The sequence below is a fragment of the Hyperolius riggenbachi genome, chromosome 7 (assembly GCF_040937935.1).
Source record: "Hyperolius riggenbachi isolate aHypRig1 chromosome 7, aHypRig1.pri, whole genome shotgun sequence".
In the NCBI taxonomy this organism is placed as follows: Eukaryota; Metazoa; Chordata; class Amphibia; order Anura; family Hyperoliidae; genus Hyperolius; species Hyperolius riggenbachi.
The window spans coordinates 261674542-261699576 of record NC_090652.1 but is presented as its reverse complement, the minus strand read 5'-3'; the positions used below and the strand labels follow the sequence as shown (position 1 = coordinate 261699576).

Genomic DNA, 25035 nt, shown 5'->3' with positions numbered 1-25035 from the left:
ACACCAACAATTGTTTCGGGGCCACACAGGGTCCCCCTTTATCAAGGAATGTTGTTAATGGGGTTACCCTGTGTGGCCCCGAAACAATAGTTGGTGTATCGTGTAGAAACTGGCACAATAAATAGTATGTGCGTTGGAAATTGGTGTGCTGATGATTTCTACTACTTGGACTGTTAATGTGACACTGCCCATGTCACTTCATCAAGCACCCATACATGGATAGATGGTGTGCCGACTTCTCTTGAGGATTGCAGGTGCCCCCTTGGGCTACAGCCGCCCAAGGCCTTTCCAGAAATCCGGCCCTACTTCTATTATTTGTTTGTTGTATATGTACTTGGGCTATTTAGGTATGTGTGTGATCAAGAGCAGAGGTCCCCTCACTTTTTCACCTTGTGAGCTACCGGTACTTTAAAAAAAAAAAATGGCAAGTCAAAATAATCTACCTATGTACAGTTTTTTTAGAAAAACGTGTATGTATGTATGTATGTATGTATGTATTGTATGTGTGTGTGTGTGTGCATATGTAGTGGGGTCGGGATCTACCATGAAGGCGTTCGCGATCTACCAGTAGATTGCGATCTACCTAATGGGCACCCCTGATCAAGAGGCACCATAAGATCTGGAAGATTTGAAAACCGTTTAAAGAGAGTTAAGGGTGGACTTCTCGCCATATGAAGGTTAACCATATTTAGTTTTCATATATACTTTACTGGAAGACTATATACAGAGGCACCCAGCTTGCAATCAGCACTTTAAAAGGAAGCCGAGGTGGGAGACATGGAGGCTGACATATATTTCTTTTTTAAACAATACCAGTTGCCTGGCAGGCCAGCTGATCATTATGGTCAGTAGTGGAACACACACGTGGAACAAGCATGCAGCTAATACAGCCACACATCTGATCTGCATGCTTGTTCGGGATCTATGGCTAAAAGTATTAGAGGCAGAGGATCAGCAGGACAGCCAGGCATTGTTTAAAAGGAAATACATATGGCAGCCTCCATATGTCTCTCACCTTGGATTCCCTTTACAGATACGCCATATCTTGATGTTTCTCCCCTGCTAGCCACTTTGTAATTCGGCTTGCCACATTGCAACTCACCACCATCACATTGTTCATAGTGTAGTGTGTGTGCTGTGGAATAACGGCATGCGGCATCGGTTTACGCAAAATGCACATGTTGACAGTGAAGCATACTTTTTCCTTAAGGGTATGCGATGCAAGGTACAGATAATGTGGGGTGACGCTTTCATGTAGCCTCTTCAGGTACATATACTTTTCAGGTATCTATGATCTCCGAATATAGGCGCTGTAATAGACTAAAAATGCAATGTTAGATTATTGGGTTGGAGACTGAAGGGCTTTTTGGCTTACCTGATTGGAGCGCTAGTCAGTCATGAGATGTGTCCTCCATAGCCTTTCAACTTGTCCATTTGCAACACACTGCAAAGGACCTAATGTGAAAGTACCCTAAGGGCCTGAGCACACTTGTGTTCTTCTGTGCAATTTTTTTCAGAATCAGCAACACTTCAATGATACTTAATGCTGAAAAATGCACAGAGGTACCGAAACAAAACTAAGTTTTTGCTGTAGGACAGGACACTTGTATGGACAGGACACTTGCTTAATATGCACACTTGCTAGCCTGCTGCTCACTAATAAACCAGAAGGTGGTACATTTCTTTTGGTGACATCTATTTATTTTATTTTTTATTTTTTTGGGGCCTGGATCATATTGAAATATAATATTGCATAAGTAAAAAATTTTTTTGGGGGGGGGGGGGGGGGGGCACGCTATACTTTATTTGTATAACATCTCTTCTCCCGCTCCTATTTTAACACTTACCTCCACTGTCACCGCTATGAGTTTGCCTACAATGTTTGGTTGTATGATAGCCACTATTGTGTGCCAAAGTGCAGGTCCCCATCACCCCATAGCTGCAAACTGAAGATGTGACAGACGTCCGTGTGGCAAAAAATGCCTGATCCGACCAGAATGACCCAAAGGGATGGTTGGTTTTCCTTTTTTTTTTTTTTTTTTTTTTTTTTTTTTTTTTTGTATATTTCTGCATTTTCTGCTTTCCTCCACTAGGGATCCTGATATGCTTTCTTCTTGTGCAATGCTGTTTTTCAATTAAACAGGCTGTTAGCATAAACACTGCCTGCCGTTTATCAGAATTCTCTGCCTAGGCATATTCTATCCCAGGAGTATTGTGGGGAGTGAGGTAACATGTAACATGTAAAAACTGAGCATGCGTTGGCATATGGATGGGGTACATCATAAGACAGGAATTGCATTCCCTGGCAATGGAAGCATCAAAACAAAACCAATATGGCCACCCTGTCACGAAAATATGTATATATTTTTTCTGTTAATATATATATTTTCTTTGTTGGGTGAGCTGTCTGGGTTTTTTTTTTTTTTTTTTTCCCCTTCTTCTTTGATTGTGGTTTTGTTTTTTTGCCATTCCTAGCATTCCGCTAACTTTAATGATATAAAAAGCATGATTTATTTGTTCAGCCTGAATGCGGTTCGCCATGTGTTAAATGTCAGTTAATCAGGCTGTTGCTTGTCTGCCCCATTCTGCTCGATAGTCAGCAGCAAGCCTCGTTCATCCAAAGAGTTCAACAGGAATTGTGGTCAAAATGAAGCATTGTCCAGCAATCCCCAGGATTATCCCCAGTGTGTCGGGAGGACAATAGAACACTTCTGGAGGAGTCCCTTGTTAATTGGGCAGAACCAGCATGCTTAACTCTTTAGTGACCCTGTATTGTAGCAGCCTGGTTTCATGGAGGGTGAACGAACTGTATAAATAAACGGCATGCATTTTATTTCGGGGCTGTGATGCCCGTAGAGATGTGTTGGGTGCCCAAGCAGATACACATTTACATTGCCTCAGGCATGCCTATATTGAAGCAAACCTATATATATATATATATATATATATATATATATATATATATATATATATATATATATATATATATATATATATATATATATATATATATATATATATATATATATATATATATATAATTTTTTTTTTTTTTTTTTTTTTTTTTTTTTTACTACAATAATTATTTATAAATTGTAAATTCTTTCCTCACCCTGATTTTCCATTCTCCATTTATAAGAGGTGGCCTGTCAGGAGCAGGTCTGCGGAATGTTTTGTTTCAGAGGATTGTGAAGCCAGTAAAATAATTCCTGGTCTCTCAAAATCTTCTGGAAGGATAATTCCACAGCGTGCAATTAAAATGTGCAGTGCAGTAAAATTTTGGTGCAGGGTGAAGCCGGGAGACTGCTCGCCCTGGGCATTCTGCAAGTCTGGGGTGGCGTTAATGCTATTCCTGCCTTTCCTCTGAGTTGTAGCAACTTGGGGGTCAGTAGCTTAATTTGGGCACTGGCTATTTCTGGCAGCCTGAATTATTGTTTTTTTTTTTCTCTAATTTGAGCTCCGGCAATCGCCGGCACCCAAATTAGTTACAGAGCACTGCTATAGCCATAATTCACATTCCGGCCTATGACACCACCAAAATCACTAGCGCAGCTCTGTGCCGAAATTAGCTGTCTCGATTCCACATGGCTAAAAAGCCTAGGCTATCCATCAATGGGAGGGCTGGGCTACATACTACTATACAGACATAGGAAGTGATTAGCCACTTATGCCTGTGGGTTGTCTTCACTTTATGAACGCAAGCAATTTTCATATTTCAGCTCTCATCCATGTCATTCACCAATAATGTTATCACTACTTATCACACCCGAAAGATCTATATCTTGTTTGGCACAAATGAGGCTTTTTGGAGGTGTGTATGTAGCATAAGGGTTAGGCACTTTACCCCTATGGCGGCACCCAAATTTATCGGTGTGCACTGTGCCAAAATTTACGTGCCCTCCACACAGCAGCTCCTGTCACCTCAGAGCACAGATCTCGGGTAACACCAGGGGGCACTCATGGACACACGTGTGATCACAGAAGCATTATGTATCTTTTATAGGGTCTCATGGACCTCAATGGACACATTCTAAAATCTATTTTTAGTTTTTGTTTGAAACTGATTGCTTTAAGTGATGGCATACCCAGACATTGGTGTGCTGTCCAATCTCCAGTGCGTTGTGCGATGGGAGCATTACCAAAATGGCAAAAGTAGGAGGAGCCTGCTTTTATCCACTTCTTCAAAACCTCTTTAATGCACAGCTAATTGGAAAAGCCTCCTGTTAATTGTAGACTGGCTGCTGTTTAGGGCACATACTGTAGGATCTGATAATGCACATTCCCACTAGTATACAGTCACTCAAATACATTTATGTGCCACTAAAAAGTGCTTGTCAATCAGAATCTGTGCTTAGAATTGCTTCGTTATGCAGCTGGGTTACCACTGTATGCATCGTAAAGGTGGTCTTCCATTTAGCAGTGGCTGGATAGTGTACTGGTTAAAGTCACTGCCTTTGACATGAGAGACCAGGGTTCAGCAAGGAGTTCAAGGCAAGACCAGTGCTGGGCCAAAATTACGCATGAGCGTAATTACGCATCGTAATTCAATGTAAATTTCCGCGTAAGCCCTACGCGTAACTTACGGTCTTACGCGGAATTATTTACGCGTAAGCAGTAAATTGGTATCGTAATTACACTGTCTACCGTAATTGCTAGGTATGCGTAATTTTATGAACACTTACGCGTAATTTTACGCGTAATTACTAACGGCAAAACTCCCCTTTTCTAAGAGTGGCCAATCGGTCAACATCCTAAGCAACCAATAGTATCTTCTCCCGCCCTTCAGTATAAGCGCACGTTTTGACGCATACGGATAATATGTACGCAATAACTGTCACATTGACGGCTATTGCGTACATATCGTCCGTATGCGTCAAATACGCATTAATAGGTATTACGGCACTACGCGTAACATCGTAGTGTAAGCGCCTACATTACGGTATCCTTACGCGTAACTGTGTAAGTTTACGCGTAATTACAGTGATGTACCGTAGATTATTTCCTACGCCGTAACCGTAATTGCGTAATAGCGTAAAATTACGCGTAATGATCCGTAAGCGTAGATTTTTCCATTATGACCAGCACTGGGCAAGACTCCCTAACACTGCAGGGTGGCCTCCCAGGCGCGTACTAGTGGCTGCAGCTTTTGAGCGCTTTGAGCCCAACAGGAGAAAAGCGCTATACAAATGTTCGGATTATTATTATTTTATTCCATTTATATATACAGTGAGGCATTTTTTATGGTATGTCCAATGCGACACATCTGACAATAATAATAATAATAATAATCTCATCAAAACACAATATAATCAGGGGCGTAAACAATGGACCCTGCAAGGGATGCAGCAGCAGGGGGGCCCGGAAGCCACAGGGGGCCCCTGACCTCTAAGGGCACGGAGAGAAAAAACACTCTGCTCTCTGCACAATTGTTCTAATGACTGCATCTGCTCAGCTACTGATTAGGAATTATACAGTTCTGTAGACGGTCCCTATTCAGTGTGTAGCAGGCTCTTGTGTACAGCGCCCAGCCCCCAACCTCTCTAGCCCTCCCCAAGTGCTGTGTACTGTAGTGATACTGGAAAAGTCCGCAGAGCCAGTTCTGCTTCATCCGAGATGGACAGAGTGAGTGTAATAAGCAGAGACTGGGAGCACACTTGTCTGTCAGTTTTCTGTATGTGTTTTCTGTACACCAAGTGTGTCTGTCTGTGTGAAAACATGCATGTTTAGATAATATAATTGATGGAGAAAAAGCGCACAGTGCTTCACTGCTGTCAGTTTTTATCTACACAAGGAAAACACGTGTGCACTAGCCAATTGAGTGACCTTTGGTTCTAAGTTTACCTGTGCAGAAAGCAGGGGGAGGGGGCCCCATTCAAAGTTTTTCGTAGGGGGCCCAGTGATTTCTAGTTACGCCCCTGAATGTAATTACAATTCAATGACCCTTCCACACTGGTGCGTTTGCAGTGCAACAATTTCCATTGGGATAATGCGCAGCATGCAGTGCATTAGCGGACAATGCGCACGGTCATGGATGTGGTGCAATGTGACTTTTAGGCCTGGAACCCACTAGAAATCGTAAATCGATAGCAATTTATGATAGTATTTTGCAAACCATTTTGGCAGCCATTTCCCTGCTCCCATACAATTCATTAGAATGTAAAGTCTCCCAAAATGCTGCATGTCCTGCGATTGCGATTTTTCTTAATCGCAATTGCTCTTGTGGAATCTGTCCCATGCATTTACATTAGTAGAGCGTTTAGGGAAATTGCTAGCTCTCCCTAAACGCCCAAGTCACGGGTTCCAGGCCTTTATCACCTTTGCATCACAAGCTCATTTTCCTGGATGCACATTTGTACTGGTGTAAAAGCAACCTGAAAGCCCAAGCAGTCGAAGATGTGATGCTGAAGAATTTGGATATCTGGGATTATGGATGAACAATTAGATGCAAATACTTCCAAGTTCATTCAGAATTATGTACATTTTTATGCAAATATATGCAGTTTGAAAATAGACCAATCAAGGTAAACCTGGGTGAGAATTGTTTGCTCCATTTATAAGCAGCACATATTTGCGTAAAAATTTCCATAAATTTGCAGAAACTCAGAAGGATTTGCATATCATTGATCATCCCTACTAGTCACCATACTTGTCCAGGTAGAATCTCACCACTAGGGAGGATTAATGAGATGCAAATACTTCTGAAATGATGCAACTTTTTATGCAAATATATGCAGCTTGAAAAAGGACCAATCAGTTTAAACCTGGGTTTAAATTGACTGATCCATTTTCAAACTGCCTACATGTGCATAAAAATGTACATCAATTTACATCAACTTGGAAGAATTTGCATATCCTTGATCATCCCTACTCACCACGTCGTAGGCTTGGCCAGTGTACTAGCTTTACTAGGAAGCGATCAGAACGGCATACATTTTAAATTATACTGGAATAACTCTGTTTGGATGGATGCTCACAGGGCCGTAACTACAGACTAGTGATGGTCAAGTAGATGCAAATAACTGAGTTGATGCAAATCTATGCAGCTTAAAAATGGACCAATCAAATCCTGCTGAGGTACAATCCGATTGGTTCATTTTCAAGCTGCAAAAATGTGCATATATTTGCTTCAACTTGAAGTTATCTGCATCTACTTGACCATCACTACTACAGGGGAGCAGCTCATGCGACCACAGAGCGCCCTTGAGCTGTAAGGGGATCACTTCACACCCTCTGCTAAAAGGACCCATATATCACATCAATTTTTGTGGTTACACTTGGGATGGGAAGATTATGATGGCCACACTTGTTTTATGACCCTTCTGAGATGGACCCCCAGGCTGTGGGGGTAACAAGGGGCTGGAAAGAGTGGGAATGTTGGGGGGCAGGGGGGTCATCAAAGCTGTTTTGCTTTTAGTTTCAGGGGGGCCTGATTTTATAGTTTGTCACAACCATGGTGTACATCCAGTGCTATATCTGTTAGAGGAACAATGAACCATTCACTAGTAGAGAAAAATGGAGGCTGCCATCTTCATTTCCTTTGTGTTTTTATAAAATAATTAGATGGACCTAAGCCTGTCAATATAACAAGCTCTAGTCCCTCACACCCCCTCCCGCCCCTATAAACACTGCCGCATGTAAGCGTGCATACCTGCCTTCACCCGCGCATACACACACGGAGTGCGGTGGGTCTCGGTGTGGCAGTGCCTTACCATCCAACTTGTGGGGTTACACCAGAAGTAAGTATGGCTCACTTTTTTGGGGGGGGGGGTTGTTTGTTTTGGTTGCACCGCAGCTATAACATGCGGTGCGACTTTTTGACTGTGGTGAGATTGCTTAAAATCCACACCACAACAAGTGTAAAATAAGCATGAAGCTAGGTTCACTGTGGTCAGTTTGCACGCGTTGAGTGTGAACTGCAAGGAAGACTGGATTTAGTCTTAAATACAAAGCCCACATACAGCGAGCTAGAATAACGCAATCAGTTACTTACAATGCAGTTCTGTGAACAAGCCCATAAAATTACTGTATTTTTTGGACTATAAGACTTCCTTTTACTCCCCCAAAAGTGGGGAAAAAAGTCACTGCGTCTTATATTCCAAATGCAAGTCGTTCCTGACTTGTGAACGCCTGCCAATACGAACCTCCAACCTACCGCAATAATGGCCTCAATTCACTAAGCAGTTTAGACTAGTCTACAGACGATTTTTAGTCTACTGATGGTTTGGTGTAATGTTAGACCTGTTTTTAGATCTGGTCTAAAGGCCCATACACACATCGGATTTTTCCGAACGACTGGTCGTTTGATAACATTCAGTAATTACACAATTCACAAAGGCAAAGTAAAGAGTAACCACACCCACTTTTTCTGACAGATTAAACCAGCTGATTTCTGTATGTAAAGTAATTCTGTGAGGTATTTTAAGGTGCGTACAGACATGCGACTATAGTCGCTTAAACCGATTGTTACCGACGGCATTGCCCGACGATCGTTCGTAAAAAGTGCACGAACGATCATTAAAACGACCGACCAACGAGATATGCCGGTGGTAAAGAACGATCCATTCTGCCAGATCTTTTCCAACGACCATCGTTCAAAAAGTAATGTCTGTACAACGATCGGTTGTTGATCGTTCGTTCTCAAAGCTTTGCACATGCTCAAACAGTTCTTTTTGACACTTGTGTTTGAAATCCTTTTATACATCATGTTGCGCACGCAACGCTCGTTCCAAGATCGTTCGTACACGAACGATGTTCAAAGTAGCCTTTCTTCAAACGATCATCGGCCAATACCTACTTTAACATTGTTCGTTGTTCAGAACGAACGATCGTTATCGTATGTCTGTACGTACCCTTAGATGTGAGGATGGAACCTTTTTGAATTAATTATCCAGGAGTTTTAATTGTATGCAGAGGAGAGCTCATTAAAGGAGAAGGATGTCAGTCATAGCTACTCATTTGTGAATTGCATCTTTTGATCATTTCCCCCTTTATCGACCTAAATTACGGAATGGTTTAGACCAGGTCTAAAACATTCGGTAATAGTGAATTCCCCTTTGATGCTACTGACCTAACCTCATTAGACTAAAAACCATCAGTAGACTAGTCTAAACTGCTTAGTGAATTGAGGCCATTCGGGAACTGCCTGTACTGTGCCCATGCAGAGGACCAGGAAGGGTCTGGGGCCCAAACAGTGGCAGTGCTACTCGAGCTTCTGCTGGTAATTCTGCCGTTGCATAACAGGAGATGTGGGGTCATCTCCCTCTTCCCTGCTGCATGATTGGTGAACATGCATCAATGCAGGGGGGAGGGTGTTATGGGCGACAGGCAAGTTGCTTTGACTCTACCCCACATACCGTGGCTCTGCCCCCACACAATCTACCTATCAGATTATTTGGCGTGAGAAGGCCAAGTATGGGGCCCAGAAAATTCTAATGGCGGCCCTGCAGGGGACACAAAGGGGCATAGAGGACACAAGGGAGACACTAAGGGGCATAAAGGACAGAGGCGGACACATGGGGGACAGAGGAGGAGACACTAGATACAAGGGGGCATGAGGTACAAAGGGGGCATAATCCACAAGATGCTCCTCAACCATGGGCAGTGAGTTGACGTGCAGAATTATTCTGAGAACTGTGAACAGGGCTTGAACCTTTCACAGCTGTGAAACATGTAGTTTGTAAAAAAATTTTTTATTATTTTTTTTTAGAAAATCAAAGTATTCTTTTGTCTCTAATTAGAAATAGTCCACATACTAGCGACTGAGTCCTTCTTCTTCTTTTTAATTTCTAATTAAAAGTTGAATTTTCTCATTATTGGGGATTCAATTCTGTTGTGTGTTTAACCCAGCATAGCCTGAGAATGTAGATAAATCATCCCGTTCTGGAAGACTAATTGGGTAAAAATCATCTGGATTGCCCCCTTCTGTGTTGGAACAGATGTGATGATGTCCTGGAGGGAGGTGCACCTTCTCACGTATGGTCTTCCTTCTGGACTGGATGGACTCTTACAGGGCTCATCTACTCAGCAGAAGGCTTGTTCCGTTCACACTCATTTATTTGTGTTTATTTTAAGGCCAAAATAAGAAATCTGCAACTAATCCTCCTCATTTTTAAATGAGTTCTAAAAATAGAAACAATAAGGGTCCAGTTTGTAAAATGTAATTAGTTCCAGAAGAATACACTAATCTGCATGCACACATAAATCATAGCTTTACAGGTTTTTGAAGGCAAATTTATGCCAGCTGAATTAATGGAAGAGAATTCAGAGGAGGATGTTAAAGCGGACCTTAGCTCAGACCTTTCTCTCTGCGCTAAAAGATGAGCAACAGCATTGTAAGGGCCCGTTTCCACTATCGCAAATCTGCATGCGTTTCCTGCATGGAGATTTGCACAGCCAATACAAGTGGATGGGCCTGTTTCCACTTGTCAGTCTTCCTGAGCGTTTTTCTGTGCAGGATTTTTCTGCACAGCAGAGCCCTCAGAATTCGCCTGCGTGTGGAATGCATGCGAATCGCCGCTAGTGTATTTAATAGGGAAATCGCCTGCGGCTTTGGTATGCGAATTTTCATGCGAATTTGAAATCAATGGAAAAGCACACCGGCACTGCCATGGTTAAATTCGCATATAGCTTCATCCATGCGAATTTTCATGCAAATTCGCATACAACCGCATGCGAAATACGCATCCGCATGCAAATTTTTACTGTGGAGATTCGCACCGCACAAGTGGAAACAGGCCCTAACAGTTAAAGAAAACTATTTCTTTGTTATAGCTAATACAACTCCTGCAATAAGTCTGCAGTGCTCCACTCCATGCATCTAGCAGCATTTGTTTCATTACTTCTGAGTGTTCAGTGGGTGGTGGGGGGTCAGTAAGGTCCAAATAATTCCGAATCGATGCAGAGTTCTAACCTTACATGGAAATGTATGTTACTTTAAGTTAGCCCAATCGAATTCCAACTTGGAGGAATTGGTTGATTTATTTATTTTTGAGCGTTTAGGGAGCGAATCAAAATGCTAGCGATTTCCCTAAACGCTCAGCTAATGCTAATGGATGGGCCAAATTCCACTGGAGTGGTTGCGATTAGCAAATCCCTATCGCAGGACACACAGCATTTTGGTGGCGTTAGCGTTTTTTAAATTACTGTAAACTGTAAAGAAAATTTAATTGAAATTAATTCGCTGGCAAAAAGCTTAAACTTCTTAAAGTCGCTCCCAAAATCACCAGAAAATGCTCATACTATCGCTTACAAAACGCTCATTAAAACCTCCAGCGATTTTGCGATAGCTATTTTTGCTTTGTAGTGGGTTCCAGGCCTTATGTTGATTTGTAAGTTCATCTAAACTCTGGCTACTAAGCTTTTTTTTTTAGAAAGCTTGATTGAGGGATTAGGAGGGGACGTGTAGATCCAAAGTGATGCTTACTATTGTAATGCTGTCACTGCACAGAAGTGGGAGAACATCACTAAGGGCTACTTCACACTGGGAGATATTTCAGCGATTTGCTGATCACTGGCGATCAGCAAAATGCTGCTGCTAAGGCAAGCCAATGGTAGTGTTCACACCAGGGGCGTAGCTAGAAATGACTGGGCCCCATAGCAAAAAAAATTTATGCCCCCCCCCCCCCACGACCTTCCAATCCCACGGACCTCCCACCCAAACATTCCTCCAGGACCCTCCACCCCAACATTCCCACTCCCCTCTAAGTACAGTATAAGTTATTAAGTAGCCAGGTCTATAGGTGTCCCCAGTTTAGGTAGTAGTCAGGGGCGTAACTAGAAAATCACTGGGCCCCCTTGTGGCAACAGAAATTTAACCTAAATACTGTACAAACGTTTTAACTCATACAAGAACATTATGGAAAATCCAAGTTGAAAATAAACTGTGAAGATAAACAATTTCATCTAACCTACTCCTGAAAAATTCATTTTGTACAACCTCCCAGTTTTATATTCTATTTTAAAAAGCTAAAAAAAGTAGGTTTAATGCTATTGTCTCATATGATGATGATTCAGCTTTTCCCATAGTCTCGCAGTTAGCAATCATGTGACCCCCAACAAGACAAATTCAGCAAAAATGACGCCCCCAACATGACAAATTCAGCAATCGTGAGGCCCCCAACAAGACAAATTCAGAAGTCATGAGGCACATTTATAGACAGCATTTCACATAAATAGGCAGAATGCCCCCTTAATAAGGTAGACACCTCTCACCTGGCTTCTGAATTCTCCTGTACTGGCTGCTGTGCCTGGCAATACTGTTTTTGGCTGGATTGGGGATGATGTGTGGCCTGAAAGGCCTGGCAGTGATGCTGTGGCCTAGCTGGCGGTGATGCTGTGGCCGGGTTGGCTGGCGGTGATGCTGTGGCCGATGCTGTGGCTGGGTTGGCGGTGATGCTGGGCTGTGCTTGGCTGGTTGAAGTAAATGCTGGCCTGACTGGTGGTGATGCTGTGGCCTTTTTGACAGTGATTCTGGGCTAGTTGGCTGGTGGTGATGCTAGGCTGGCTGGCCTTGACAGTTTAGGTAGTGACAGGTGCCCCCTAGTTAAGGTAGTGCCAGGAGTCCCCTAGTTAAGGTAGTGCCAGGAGTCCCCTAGTTAAGGTAGTGCCAGGAGTCCCCAAGTTCAGGTAGTGACAGGAGCCCCCCAGTGTAAGTAGTGACAGGTGACCCCCAGTTAGGAAGTGACTGACAGGGACCTCCAGGTTAGGTTGTGAGTGACAGGCGCCCCCCAGGTTAGGTTGTGAGTGACAGGGACTCCCAGGTTAGGCTAGGAGTTTGCTTGTTTTTACCTTGGACCTTAACTTTAAAACCCATTTTTCTTTGCAAATTTAAAATCTATTTTCTCAAACTATATAAGGTCTGTTTTTTTTTTTTTTTTTTGTTTTGTTTTTTTTTAATACTTGTACTCACTATTCTCCCTATTAGACCTTGACCATACATATACTACAAAATATAAACTTATGTCTATGGTAGGGATAAGATTGCGAGCTCCTCTGAGGGACAATCTACTCTGTACAGCGCTGTGGAAGATGTCGGCGCTATATAGATAATAAAAGCTTGAAGTCTGTTGCAGCCTACTATATTGTTGTGACTGGTAAGTGCGCCCTCTAGTGATTAAATATGCACAAAGCCTTTGAAGAATGAACTGAAAGATAAGCAGCCTGGACAGTATTGTTCTCTGCAGAAGTCCACCAATGTCATCATCATTATTATTATTACCATAAGCCTTTCATCACTTGTTTTTATGGTGAAGCAATGCACAGATACTCCTATATTTCCTGTACTTTTTGCTGACGTGTAATCTCCTCTGCAGACACATGTGACAGCCCTGCAGCTATGAGTGGGATTTTGAAGAGGAAGTTTGAGGAAGTCGATGGATCTTCGCCCTGTTCATCCATCCAGGAATCGGATGATGATATATCCAGCAGCGAGAGTGGAGACAGCTATGACAGCGTCAATCCATCCAGCTCCAGTCATCTCACACGTAGGTGGCTCTATGACTTGTGTCTGCCTGTGGGTGGGCTAATGAAGCTTTGCGTGCAGATGTAAAGGGTGCCAGATTTTTTTCATACTTATAGTTAGAGGAACTTCAGCCTAAACAAACATACTGTCATTAAGGTACATTAGTTACCGTATGTTAATTAAAATAGATAGGCAATATAATCTCTTACTCACCCTGTTTTTAAAGAACAGGCAAATGTTTGTGAATTCATAAGGGCAGCCAATTTTTTGGTTGAAAGAAGGTGACAGGGAGCATGAGATACAGTTCCAACTGTCCTGTGTCCTGATCACTCCTCCCAGTTGCTACGCAACATGAACAACATAGGAAATACCATCATGCTTTGCACAGCATCAGGGGGGAAAAGCCCAGGCAGTTTTCTTTGATGGGGCGGAGCTTAGCTAAAAATGCAGCTAAAAATGCTTTGGTAAGAAAAACAAAGTTCTGATGCCGTGAAACTGTTAAACACCAAGCCTTTTCAGTTCTGCTGAGTACATTTTTAGTCTGGAGGTTCACTTTAAGTGTACTTAAAGGACCACTGTAGTGAAAATCTTAAAATTTAAAATCTAAACAAACACACAAATAAGAAGCACATTTCTCCCAGAGTAAAATGAGCCATAAATTGTTTTATCCTATGCTGCTCCTCTGTCACTTACAGTAAGTAGTAGAAATCTGACATTACTGAAGGGTTTTGGGCTAGTCCATCTTTCCATATGGGATTCTCAGCATGGCCTTCATTCTTTATAAAGACATTCCCTTAAAAAAGATTTATACAAAGATGCTGACCAGCCTCCCTGCTCACTGCACACTTTTATGGCAGTTGGATGAAGAAACTGCCATTCACTTAGTGCTTTTGAAAATTAAGCAATCCCTGAGAATCCCCCATGAGGAGATGGGTTGGTCCAAAACCTGTCACTTCTGTCAGATTTCTACTACCTACTGTAAGTGACAGCCAAATAGGCGAAAAGTAATGTATGACTCATTTTAATCTGTGAGAAATGCACTTCTTATCTGTATATGTTTACATACATTTTACATTTTAAGTTTTTTTCATGAGTGGTCCTTTTTAAAATGAGGCTCTGATCACTGCAATGTAATTGCCTTATTACAAGTGATTGCATTATATGCAATCACATGCAATATGATGATGCAGGCATGCGACGTGCAGTAAGCCATTAGCTACAGTGTGCGCTGTGCTGAACTCTGTGGGGAAAATGTGCTTCCTCAATTCTCTCTTGTTACAAATGGGTTTTTGTGTTTTTTTGTTTTTCTGTTTGTTTTTTCCTTGTCTGCACTTTAGCTGAGTCATCTGTGAGGTTTGGCACAAATATAAGATACTTACTTACCTCGGGAAGGGGAAGCTTCTGGGTCGTCCTGAGACTCCCTCCTCCTCGCCATTTCAGCACTTGCATGGACCTGTTTGGGCTTCAGCAGAAAACACAGATCCCGATTGTATCCGTGTATATGAGCCGTTGACCGGCCATTGTCGATGGGTTTTCGTGCGGGGACAGTGCTGGAATGGACTTTGTGGAGGAGTCCAGAGCAGAATCATCCACACAGCAAACCTAGGCAGGTGCCTTGGGCCCACAGGATATCAAGGGGACCATCAGGCACCTTCTCTGACACCTCTCTACCACCTTGATTACCAAAAAGACTATGGGTGGGAGCTCGAACTAATATTTGCCTTGAGTCCCATTTTTGTCTTAATCTTTCTATGATCCAGAGTCTAACCTCTCCCGAGATAAGTACCCACATTGGGCACTTTTTTCCTCTACAAGTTTCCTTTAAAGGAAATATTATGACATTTTAAGAAAATGAGATCTACCTTGAGTTTTCTCCAGCCCCTGGAAGGCTATGGTCCCTTGCCGCAGCACCACACCAGGTGGTCTCCCGGGGTCCCCTCCGCAGCAGCCACCGACCCAGCGAGATGGGCAGCCTCTGGGCATGAGCAAGTGTGCGGCTGCAGCGCTCTCGATTGTCCTCACCAGGCGCGGGAGCTTTGTGTCCATGCACAGCACTTCTGCACCTGCGCAGAACACTCCAGGCTATGTGAGCGCGATCTGCCGACCTTGCTGGGTCAGCAGCTGTTACGAAGGGGACCCCGGGACACTGGCTGGAAGTGGAGCTGCAGTGACGGACCATAGCCTTACAGGGACTGAAGGAAGCCCCATGTAGGTAGATCTAATTTTCATAAAATTGCTTGATATTTGCTTTAAAATGGACCCAAATTAAAAATTCAATATTTAAGAAATAAAATCAATTTCCTAACTTATAATAATAAATAGCAGCCTTGTTTCAGCTACATGATGACAAATATAAAATGTATTTATTGGAGAAACCCCTCCCTTTCTTTCATATTGCCGGGACAGAATCCGGCAGACTGGTGGAGGGGAGAAAAAACACAAACACAGGCTGCTGCTGATGATGTCACAGGGGAGGTGATCTCAGCTTGTGTGAGATTTCACATAGATGATGCCCCTGTGAGGGAGGGTAGCTGATGACACACACCCATGATCTAAAACCTCCTACTAAGCTCAGAAGTAATGGCTGCCACCTGTATAACCCTAGTTATGAAAAGATGGGTGAAAAGCATGCACTGAAATGCTCATAGGCTTGAAGGAGTGTTTATTTATGGTTGTATGTGTCAGAGTGGTGCAACTAAATATTTTGAATTTAAAAAAAAAAAAATTTTGGTTTGTATCTGCTTTAAGGTGCGTACACCACACTAAAGTAAACTCGGGCAAGCTGAGTGTCCTGAATGTGTGTACTGGTAACTGGTTTAAGATCTGGTAAGCCAGATCTTCAAACAATGACCCCTGATCTCCTCTTTAACCTTCCCTCTAGCAGCCTCTGTGGTTACTGGGGGAGGCAGTGGTCACTATGCGTGCAGGGAGAGGCCTCTATAGGTGCTGGTGAATCTAGAGGTCCCTATGGGTCCTTGGAGAGAACACTGTGGGTACTGGATGAGAAAGAGGTCACTGTGGGTGCTGGGGAGGTTGAGATCACTATAGGTGCTGGGAATGGTCGCTGAGGGTGGGAGCAGTCACTATGGGTGCTGGGAGAGGTCATCATGAATGCTAGGGGCAGAGCTTCTTGAGCTGTAGGCGCGGCGGAGCTTTTCATGGCAAAGGGTGACCTTCTCGCAGTCATGGGCGGGGCTTATCACAGCCAGGGCAGAGCTTACATTGCACAGCTGGGGCACGTCTATGAAATATAAAACAAAAGGGGGGGGCACCCAAACCTCCCCTCTCGGCACATGTCTGCTTGTGTACAAGGTTTAAAGAGTAACTGTAACCAAGGATTGAACTTTATCCTAATCAGTAGCTGATACCCCCTTTCCCATTAAAAATCTTTACCTTTTCTCAAACAGATCATCGGGGGGCTCTGTATGGCTGATATTGTGGTGAAACCCCTCCCACAGTGTGATGTCAGCACCTAGATACTGACATTACACTGTGGGAGCCTTGTTGCATTATTGGAATTAATAGCTGTTTCCAACTGCCAAGCAACCAGTATCCCCTACCACAGACCTCACCTGCCAGCAGTAAAGATGTCACCAGCAGTGATAATGTCAGAATGTAAATTGGGGAGAGGAAAGATATTCTACAGTAGGCAAACACTGACTACATCATTTTTTTAATTATTGTAAAAATTAAGCTCTTTTGTTTTTTTTTTTTCATTACATTATTTTCACTGCAGTTCCTTTTTAGGGCCAATTTAGGGGGCAACCCAGTGGCGTAGCAATAGGGGTTGCAGAGGTAGTGACCGCATCGGGGCCCCTTGGGGCAGAGGATCCCCGAGGGGCCCTCCCTCAAGCACAATATTGGCTCTCTACTGGCCCTGTGTTGGTAATCACTTCTATAGATGCTTTAATTAGTAATAATCAATAACAAACTGTTTCCCATCCCCTACGTGCAGCTCTGACGCTGTAGTTGCAATTGGCAGGTGTTGGTGCACCGTATCAATTATGTATAGAGTGCTTGGGGGGGCTCATGTAAAACTTGCACCAGGGCCCATAGCTCCGTAGCTATGCCACTGGGGCAACCAATTACCTTATAAGTGTTTTTGGTGTCCTAGTTGAGCCTGCAACCTGGGTTTGAATATATGTAATATGTATAGTATTTAAAGAGACACTGAAGCGAAAAAAAAAATGATATAATGAATTGGTTGTGTACTATGAATAATTACTAGAAGATTAGCAGCAAAGAAAATATTCTCATACTTTTATTTTCAGGTATATAGTGTTTTTTCTAACATTGCATTATTCTATAATATGTGCAGATTACACAACACTCAGCATTCAAAATGATTCTTTCAGAGCAGTCTGTGAAGTAATGGCCTCTCCTCTAGCAGAGAAAAAGTAAACAGTTCACTTACAGTTGAGATAATAAAAGTCAGATAACAGCCCTCTCCATGACTAACTTAGTCGGAGAGCTTAATGGCTTGTTTGCATAGAGATAACTGGAGTTTCTCAACTCTTCCTGTACTGGAAACAATTAGACTGATGTATCTGATCTTAATGTTTTATTTCTTAGCTGTACTACACATACAAATCATAATATCATAATTTTTTTTTCGCTTCAGTGTCCCTTTAAGTATGAGACCATGGCCCATATGCAATTCATTTTTTCACTTAAGGATTTTCTTGCTTGCTGGTGGTTTAAAAGGCATTTTATGACAAGTTGTAAAACCTAGGAGAAAACTCAGGAGAAAAAATGAATTGCATATGGGCCCATTTCCAAGAATTTACTGGCATTGGCTCCTACTGGTCACTCCAGTTAAATAGACCACATTGACAGAAATAGGGATTGTCCAAATACCTTTTTACAGATCTGGGCTACACTGGGTCAGCTCAATGGCACGGTTTCTTTTTTTTAATTTTTTGTTTTGTTTTTACGCTTCATTATTCCCCAGCCTTGTGGACGCCTCATAATTCATGTGTTGGATTAATTGTTGTTTGTGCAAATAATTGTTCATCTTCACTTGGGGCCCAATTTGCGTGCGTTTTTCGTGAAATTGCATTTGTTGCACATCTAGGGCTTGATTCACTAAGTGCCCGTTTCCACTTGTGCGGTGGGAATCGCCACGGAAAAATGAGCATGCGGATGCGAATTTCGCATGCGGTTGTATGCGAATTGTCATGCAAATTCGCATTCGATTTCGCATGGATGACTATGTATACGAATTTAACCATGGCAGTGCCTGTGTGCTTTTCCATTGTTTCTATGCGAAATCGTATGAAAATTCACATACCAAAACAGCATGCGAATTTCCTATGAAATACATTGTATGCGAATCGCATAGCGGTATGCAAATTCTGATGGCTCTGCCGTGCAGATTTTCTTCTGCACAGAAAAATGCTCAAAAATCCTGACAAGTGGAAACCGCCCCATCCACTTGTATTGTCTATGCGAATCTGCATGCAGGAAATGCATGCAGATTCGCTCTAGTGAAAACGGGCCCTTAGACAAATAGCACGCCTTATCAAAGTTAACAAGCCTTATCAGAGTAGCATAGCAAACTTATGCCTGCTAATTGTCAATTACGAGAACTAAACTCATCCTGCCCTGAGCCCCTGCGGCGTTGTAGCACTCACTATGCTACTCTGATAAGGTATGTTAACTTTGATAAGGCATGCTATTTAAGTGAATCAAGCCCCTAGTGTGGTAGTTGTGGGGTTTTTTTGTTTGTTTGTTTGTTTTCCCATTTAATGCAAATCAGCTGTAATGCAGATTGCAGAACAATCACATTCACATTCATTGGTATGCACAGACAAAATGCAGTCTGAAAAATTGCCTACAAATGTACGAAACCGTGCTCTGTAACTGTATTTAGTGGATTTTTTGCACATTTGGTAAATCCCAGAAAGCAATTGTGTGATGATTACAATGCTCTAACCCATTGGTCCTCAAACTAAGGCCCGCGGGCCGAATGCGGCCCCTGAGGCTTTTTTACCCGCCCCCCACAGTGCTGCAGGCTTTGGCAGGCCATTCCATTGGGTGACATTATGGATGAATGACAACTGGCTGAAACTAAATGGAGACAAAACTGAAGTCCTTCTGATTGGAGGGCAGAGCATGATAACAAAACAACTTAACTTGCAGTCTTCACCACTGGGAATAGGAGGCATGGATCTATGCAGCTCTGACCATGTGCGTAGCCTGGGAGTTCTAATTGATGGGGATTTAAACTTCAGAACTCAAATCTCTGCTGTGGTGAAATCATCCTATTTTCACCTGAAGAACATTGCAAAAATCAAGCACCTCATCCCCCCAGAAGATCTGCCAACCTTAGTCCACGCCTTCATCACATCCCGACTGGACTACTGCAATGCTCTCTACACTGGCCTTCCAAAAAAGGTCTTGTACCGCCTACAGCTGATACAGAATACTGCTGCCAGACTACTAACCAACCAACCCCGTCACTGCCACATAACGCCAGTCCTGCACTTCCTTCACTGGCTACCTATAGAATGGAGGGTCCTATTCAAGATCGGCCTACTGACATTTAAATCACTGAATAATTTGGGCCCTGGATACATGAAAGATATGTTGCAGCTGCGTAGCAATCCCTGCAATCTCAGATCCACAGGTTCTAATAATCTAGTCATACCCAGAGTCCACTTGGAAACTTTTGGTCCCAGAGCCTTCTGTCATGCTGCCCCTACCTTTTGGAACTCCTTACCTCAACAGATCAGGACAGCTCCATCCCTGGACGTGTTTAAATCCAGACTGAAAACCCACCTGTTCAGTTTGGCATTTGCAGAAATATAACTTTTGTTGTGTGAATACTTCATCCTACTACCAATTACTGAATCTGAGAGAGCCTAAGCGCTTTGAGTCCTATGGGAGAAAAGCGCTATAGAAATATTATTGTATTGTATTATGGCTCACATATGACTTTATGACTTGCTATGTTAGGGTCACGATATCTGCACTGTGTTGGGGGGGGGGGGGGATACTATCTGCACATGCTCTGTTGGGGGGCATAACATCTGCTCTGGTTAAATGGGAAACTTGAGGGCTGTCCATGTTAATAGACGCAGTCTACAATACCTAGGCTCAATGTTATGCTTTTCTTCATCATTTCATGTATATTCCGGCCCCCCAGCAGTCTGACGTATGTTGACCCGGCCCTTGACCGAAAGTTTGGGGACCCCTGCTCTAACCAATAGCAACCAATTTTTATTTTTTTTATTTTTTTATTTGGTCTGTCTGATTAAAAGATTTCTATCTGGCTGCTGCTAGTATCGGCAACAGCAGTTTGCACTGAGCCAATAGAGGAGCATAATTCTGGGCCCCAGTGCGAATATGTTTTTATTTTTTACATTGGGCCCCCTCTAGCACTCTAAAAAGAACAATTGGTATGGGTCACCAATCCCTGCCAAGCACAAATGCAGTATCAGAGAGGTGGGGAGGAGACATGTCTGTTAATGGTTACAACTAATAACAGCACATAGAGGTGATCATTACCAGCATAACACTAACATAGTGGTTGAAAGAGGGGTGTTGCTACACCACTGCACTGAGCAATTGCATAAACCTGTGAGTGTTTTCCATCATTTGCTGATCCTAATGGCTGCAATATATTGAGCCACTTCTTCCTGTCAGAGGTGGTGTTTTGCGTACCTGGAAATATTAATCTCTGCACACGGCATTAATTAGATGCAGGAGAATACCGGTCACAGCGCAGCGTGTTGCCTTTTTCTCCTATGGTGCTTGTAATGTACAAAGCAATATTTCTCCTAGTGAAAGCGAGGCAGTCTGCTCTGAGGAGCTGGGTGGCAGCCTGCCAATCACAAAGCAGCGTTTGGCTTCAGCTACAGTTTGGCTGCTGCAGATATAGTCTTAGTTTCCGAATAATAAGCCAATCGTTTCTTGGAGAAAAGCATCCCCCATATGGGTGTATAAATATAGCTCACCTTATCAGTCTGCAAACCGTAATAATGGAAGTACAACTAATAAAAATACCTATTCTAAAATGATGCTATGCATATATTCTTATAGGCTTAAAGGACAACTGAAGTGTGAAGAATATGAAGGCTGCCATATTTATTTCCTTGTAAACCATGCCAGTTGCCTGGCAGCCCTGCTGATCTATTGGTCTGCAGTAGTGTCTGAATCACACCACAAAACAAGCATGCAGCTAATCTTGTCAGATCTGACAATGTCAGAAAGCCTGATCTGCTGCATGCTTGTTCAGGGTCTCTGGCTGAAAGTATTAGAGGCAGAGGATCAGCAGGACAGCCAGGTAACTGGTATTGCTCAAAAGGAAACAAATATGGCAGCCTCCATATACTTCTCACTTCAGTGGTCCTTTAAGATTTAAAGTGACCCTGAGCAAACCCCAAAAAATGTCATACTGAACTTACCTGGGGGAGGGGGGCTGCAGGAAGCCCAAGGTAAGTTCAATATTGCTTTCCTATCAATCTGATCGAATTGGTGAGTCGTTTTTTCATCCATTAGTGGGCATGACTGTTTGTTTTCACTCAATCATAACAATCGAATGATCATACAGGGATTGTATTTTTAATGGGCATCTCCCCACCTGCCTATACAGTGTAAAGGGGAAAGAGGTGCCCTAATAGTGCTTGTAGACACAAATAAGTCGCCTCTGTGGCTACAAGCACTGTTAGGCACTGTTATTTGGCCTGAGGAAGTGGGTATGCACCCAGGAAACGCGTTGCCAGTGCAATTAAATTCTATTAATACGTGAATTTGTCTTCATTGAGGTAAGCCACCTCACTTTTTTTTACATTTTATTTGTTTTTAATGCATTTTATCTTCTCGGTGTGCCTCTTTTCCCTTTATCCTGTGCCTTCACCCTCCTTTTGGAAGGGGAATCAACCCTCTTTGACCAATCTACTCCGCCCTCCACACAACATCTTCAGGTTTTCAAGGTTCACTTACCTATGATCGACCATCTGAAAGTTAGGCCCTGCTTGGGTCATCATGGCTTTCTTTTCAAGTTGAGAAGTGATGGAGATAATTTTTCAAATTATTTTTAAAATTACTTTTCAGCCAAACAGTAGGTGAAATAGAATAGTTTTGACAGTAGTTAGTATTTTCTTGCTTGCTGGCAGCTTAAAAGGCATCTTATTAATGAGTTGTGAAAATCTCACCAAGAGGAAATCTCGGAGAAAAAATTAATTGGATCAGATCCATTTTTTTTTTTTTTTTTTTTTTTTTTTGCTTTACTATTTACTAAAAGGTGCAATGCGTCACTTGTTGCTTGGCAGATTTCATCGGCCAATCAATTTTTAAAATGCCATTCCATCCATAGGCGTACATTCATAAAGCGTGCCTGGAGATTTGGTTCGGCTAGTAGAATATCATGAATTTTACTGCTAGTACACTATAATAAAGTGCAAATTACGATAGTAAAATATCAATAAATCATACCGATATGTTACTACAGGTAAACCTAACCATTTTCTCACACAGAATCCTCCCTCTGCTGATGCCTAACCATTACCGCACATCCCCATGCCTAACTGTAACCACTGCCCCCCAAACCCCCCCTCCCTTCACGCCTAACCTTAACCATCCCCCCACAATGCCAACCCTTAATAGTCCACACCCCCTTCTGGCCTATGGCAGCACCCACATTTCACACTTTCACCCATCCATAGAGCTGATTCTGGAACTGCAAAGTAGTCATTTTATCAAAGATGGTCTGGAACAGGAGTGTCAAACTCAAATGTAAAGTGGTCCGAAATTGAACACTGGGACCAAGTCACGGGCCAACATCAATGTCTAATGGCCACCTTTCTCCCTTATAAAGTTCCCTGGTGTCTTATGCCTCCCCCCCCTCCAACCCCTATACAGGTCCCTGGTGTCTAGTGTTCCTCCTCTCTCACCTATACAATTCTATGGTGTCTAGTGGTCCTCCTCCCTCAGCTATACAGGTACCTGGTGTCTAGTGGTCCTCCCTACCCTATTAAGTCCCCATGGCCCATAATTTGGAAAAAACTGTCAAAAGAATTTTATTTATTTAGGATTTTAGATATGTGTTGGCATGTTAAGTGTTAATGAGTTCAGCACAGGCCCCGTGTTTCTTACCTGCCAAAGGTGTCATGTTCCATAGTGTACTATAGAGGGTATGCAGCATCCTCCCCAACACATACTGTATCTGTCAGTTCGGAGCTCTGCCCACTGCTACTGCCACACATCTGGCCAGTCTGAGCTCCCCATAGATGAACAAGAGATGCCACTCGCATATGGGCCTGCTGCCTCGTGCTACTAGATTGCAGCTGTAACAGGAGCTGTGGTCAGAACTCTGAACTGACGTGCTGATGAGGTGACCAGGCTGAACACACACACTACATAATGGAAAGTGACAGATCTGACAGGTAAGACATGCAGAGCAGCGCTGAACTCATTACTGCCAGCCCGGATGTGTTTCTCTCTGCTTTTAGCCTTAAAATTTTATCTCTGATTAGTGTATATTGCTTGTCATTTAAATAGTCCCACACATTTTCAATATGATAGGCAGGGCAGTTTCTAGGCTAAATTGCACCCGGGGAGAGGGTGTAAAAATCGTGCGTATGTATGTTTTACTTTTATACACCATTGTGATACATGCATGAATTTCACCTCTCTCATCTACACGTACTTTAAAGTGACATTGAAGCAATAATAAACTTACGAGATACAGTAATGAAGTGTATGGATAATGAAGAGAACATTAGTATTAAAGAAAAGCCTCATATTTTTATTTTCAGTTATATAGCTTATTTATAAGATTGCATCATTCTCTAATATTTGCAGTTTAGAAACCACACTCTGTATTTTAAGCTGTAAAACAGAGTGGAACTAATGACTCTTTGAACTTTCTGCAGTAAAACCTTAGCTCCAGCTCTCTCACAGCTTTTTGGCTGTTTAACTAGTTAAGCCTTTTGGATGTAGCTGCTATGTCCAAAACGCTGCTGCGCACATTCCGCGGACGATTGCGCACGCCTCTGTGCAGTTCCCATTCATTGATTTAAGTCCCTGTTAGAAAGACGGCTTTCATGAGCTGCAATCTTTCTAAATTAAAAAAAGGTTTCATGTCCTCCCTTCACTTCCTGTAAGCGAGAGCGCTTGCTTACAGGAGGAAAAAAATAAAAATGACTTAAAATCTACATACTTTTTTTTATTATTATTATTATTATTATATACACATTCAATTACATTTAAAATTAACGGTTTACCTCCCACACCTTTAAAAAAAAAAAAAAAAAAAAAAAAAAATTAACTAAAAAAAGAACTTAGTTACCTAAGAATCTGAACTTTTTGAATATGCATTTCAAGAGGTATAGTAGGTAGTATATTACTATAATTTTTTAAATTATAAGCTTGTAAATAGTGATGGACGCAAAACTAAAACAATGCACTTTTTATTTACAAATAAAATATTGGAGCCATACATTGTGATAGGAATATCATTTAAATGGTGTAATAACCGGGACAAATGGGCAAATAAAATACGTGGGTTTTAAATATGGTAGCATGCAGGGCCGGATTTACCATAAGGCACTGTAGGCACGTGCCTACAGGCG

The 25035-nt window shown here is 42.5% G+C and overlaps 1 protein-coding gene across 2 annotated transcripts in view; it reads left to right on the top strand.

Moving 5' to 3' along the window:
- CSRNP3 (cysteine and serine rich nuclear protein 3) overlaps positions 1-25035 on the top strand; it is a 152164-nt gene that overhangs the window by 102539 nt on the left and 24590 nt on the right. For both annotated transcript variants that reach the window (XM_068247053.1, XM_068247054.1), the window contains exon 2: positions 13311-13481. In XM_068247053.1, the coding sequence (XP_068103154.1) occupies positions 13334-13481 (148 nt within the window). In that variant the 5' untranslated portion in view covers positions 13311-13333. The remainder of the gene's footprint in view (positions 1-13310; positions 13482-25035) is intronic.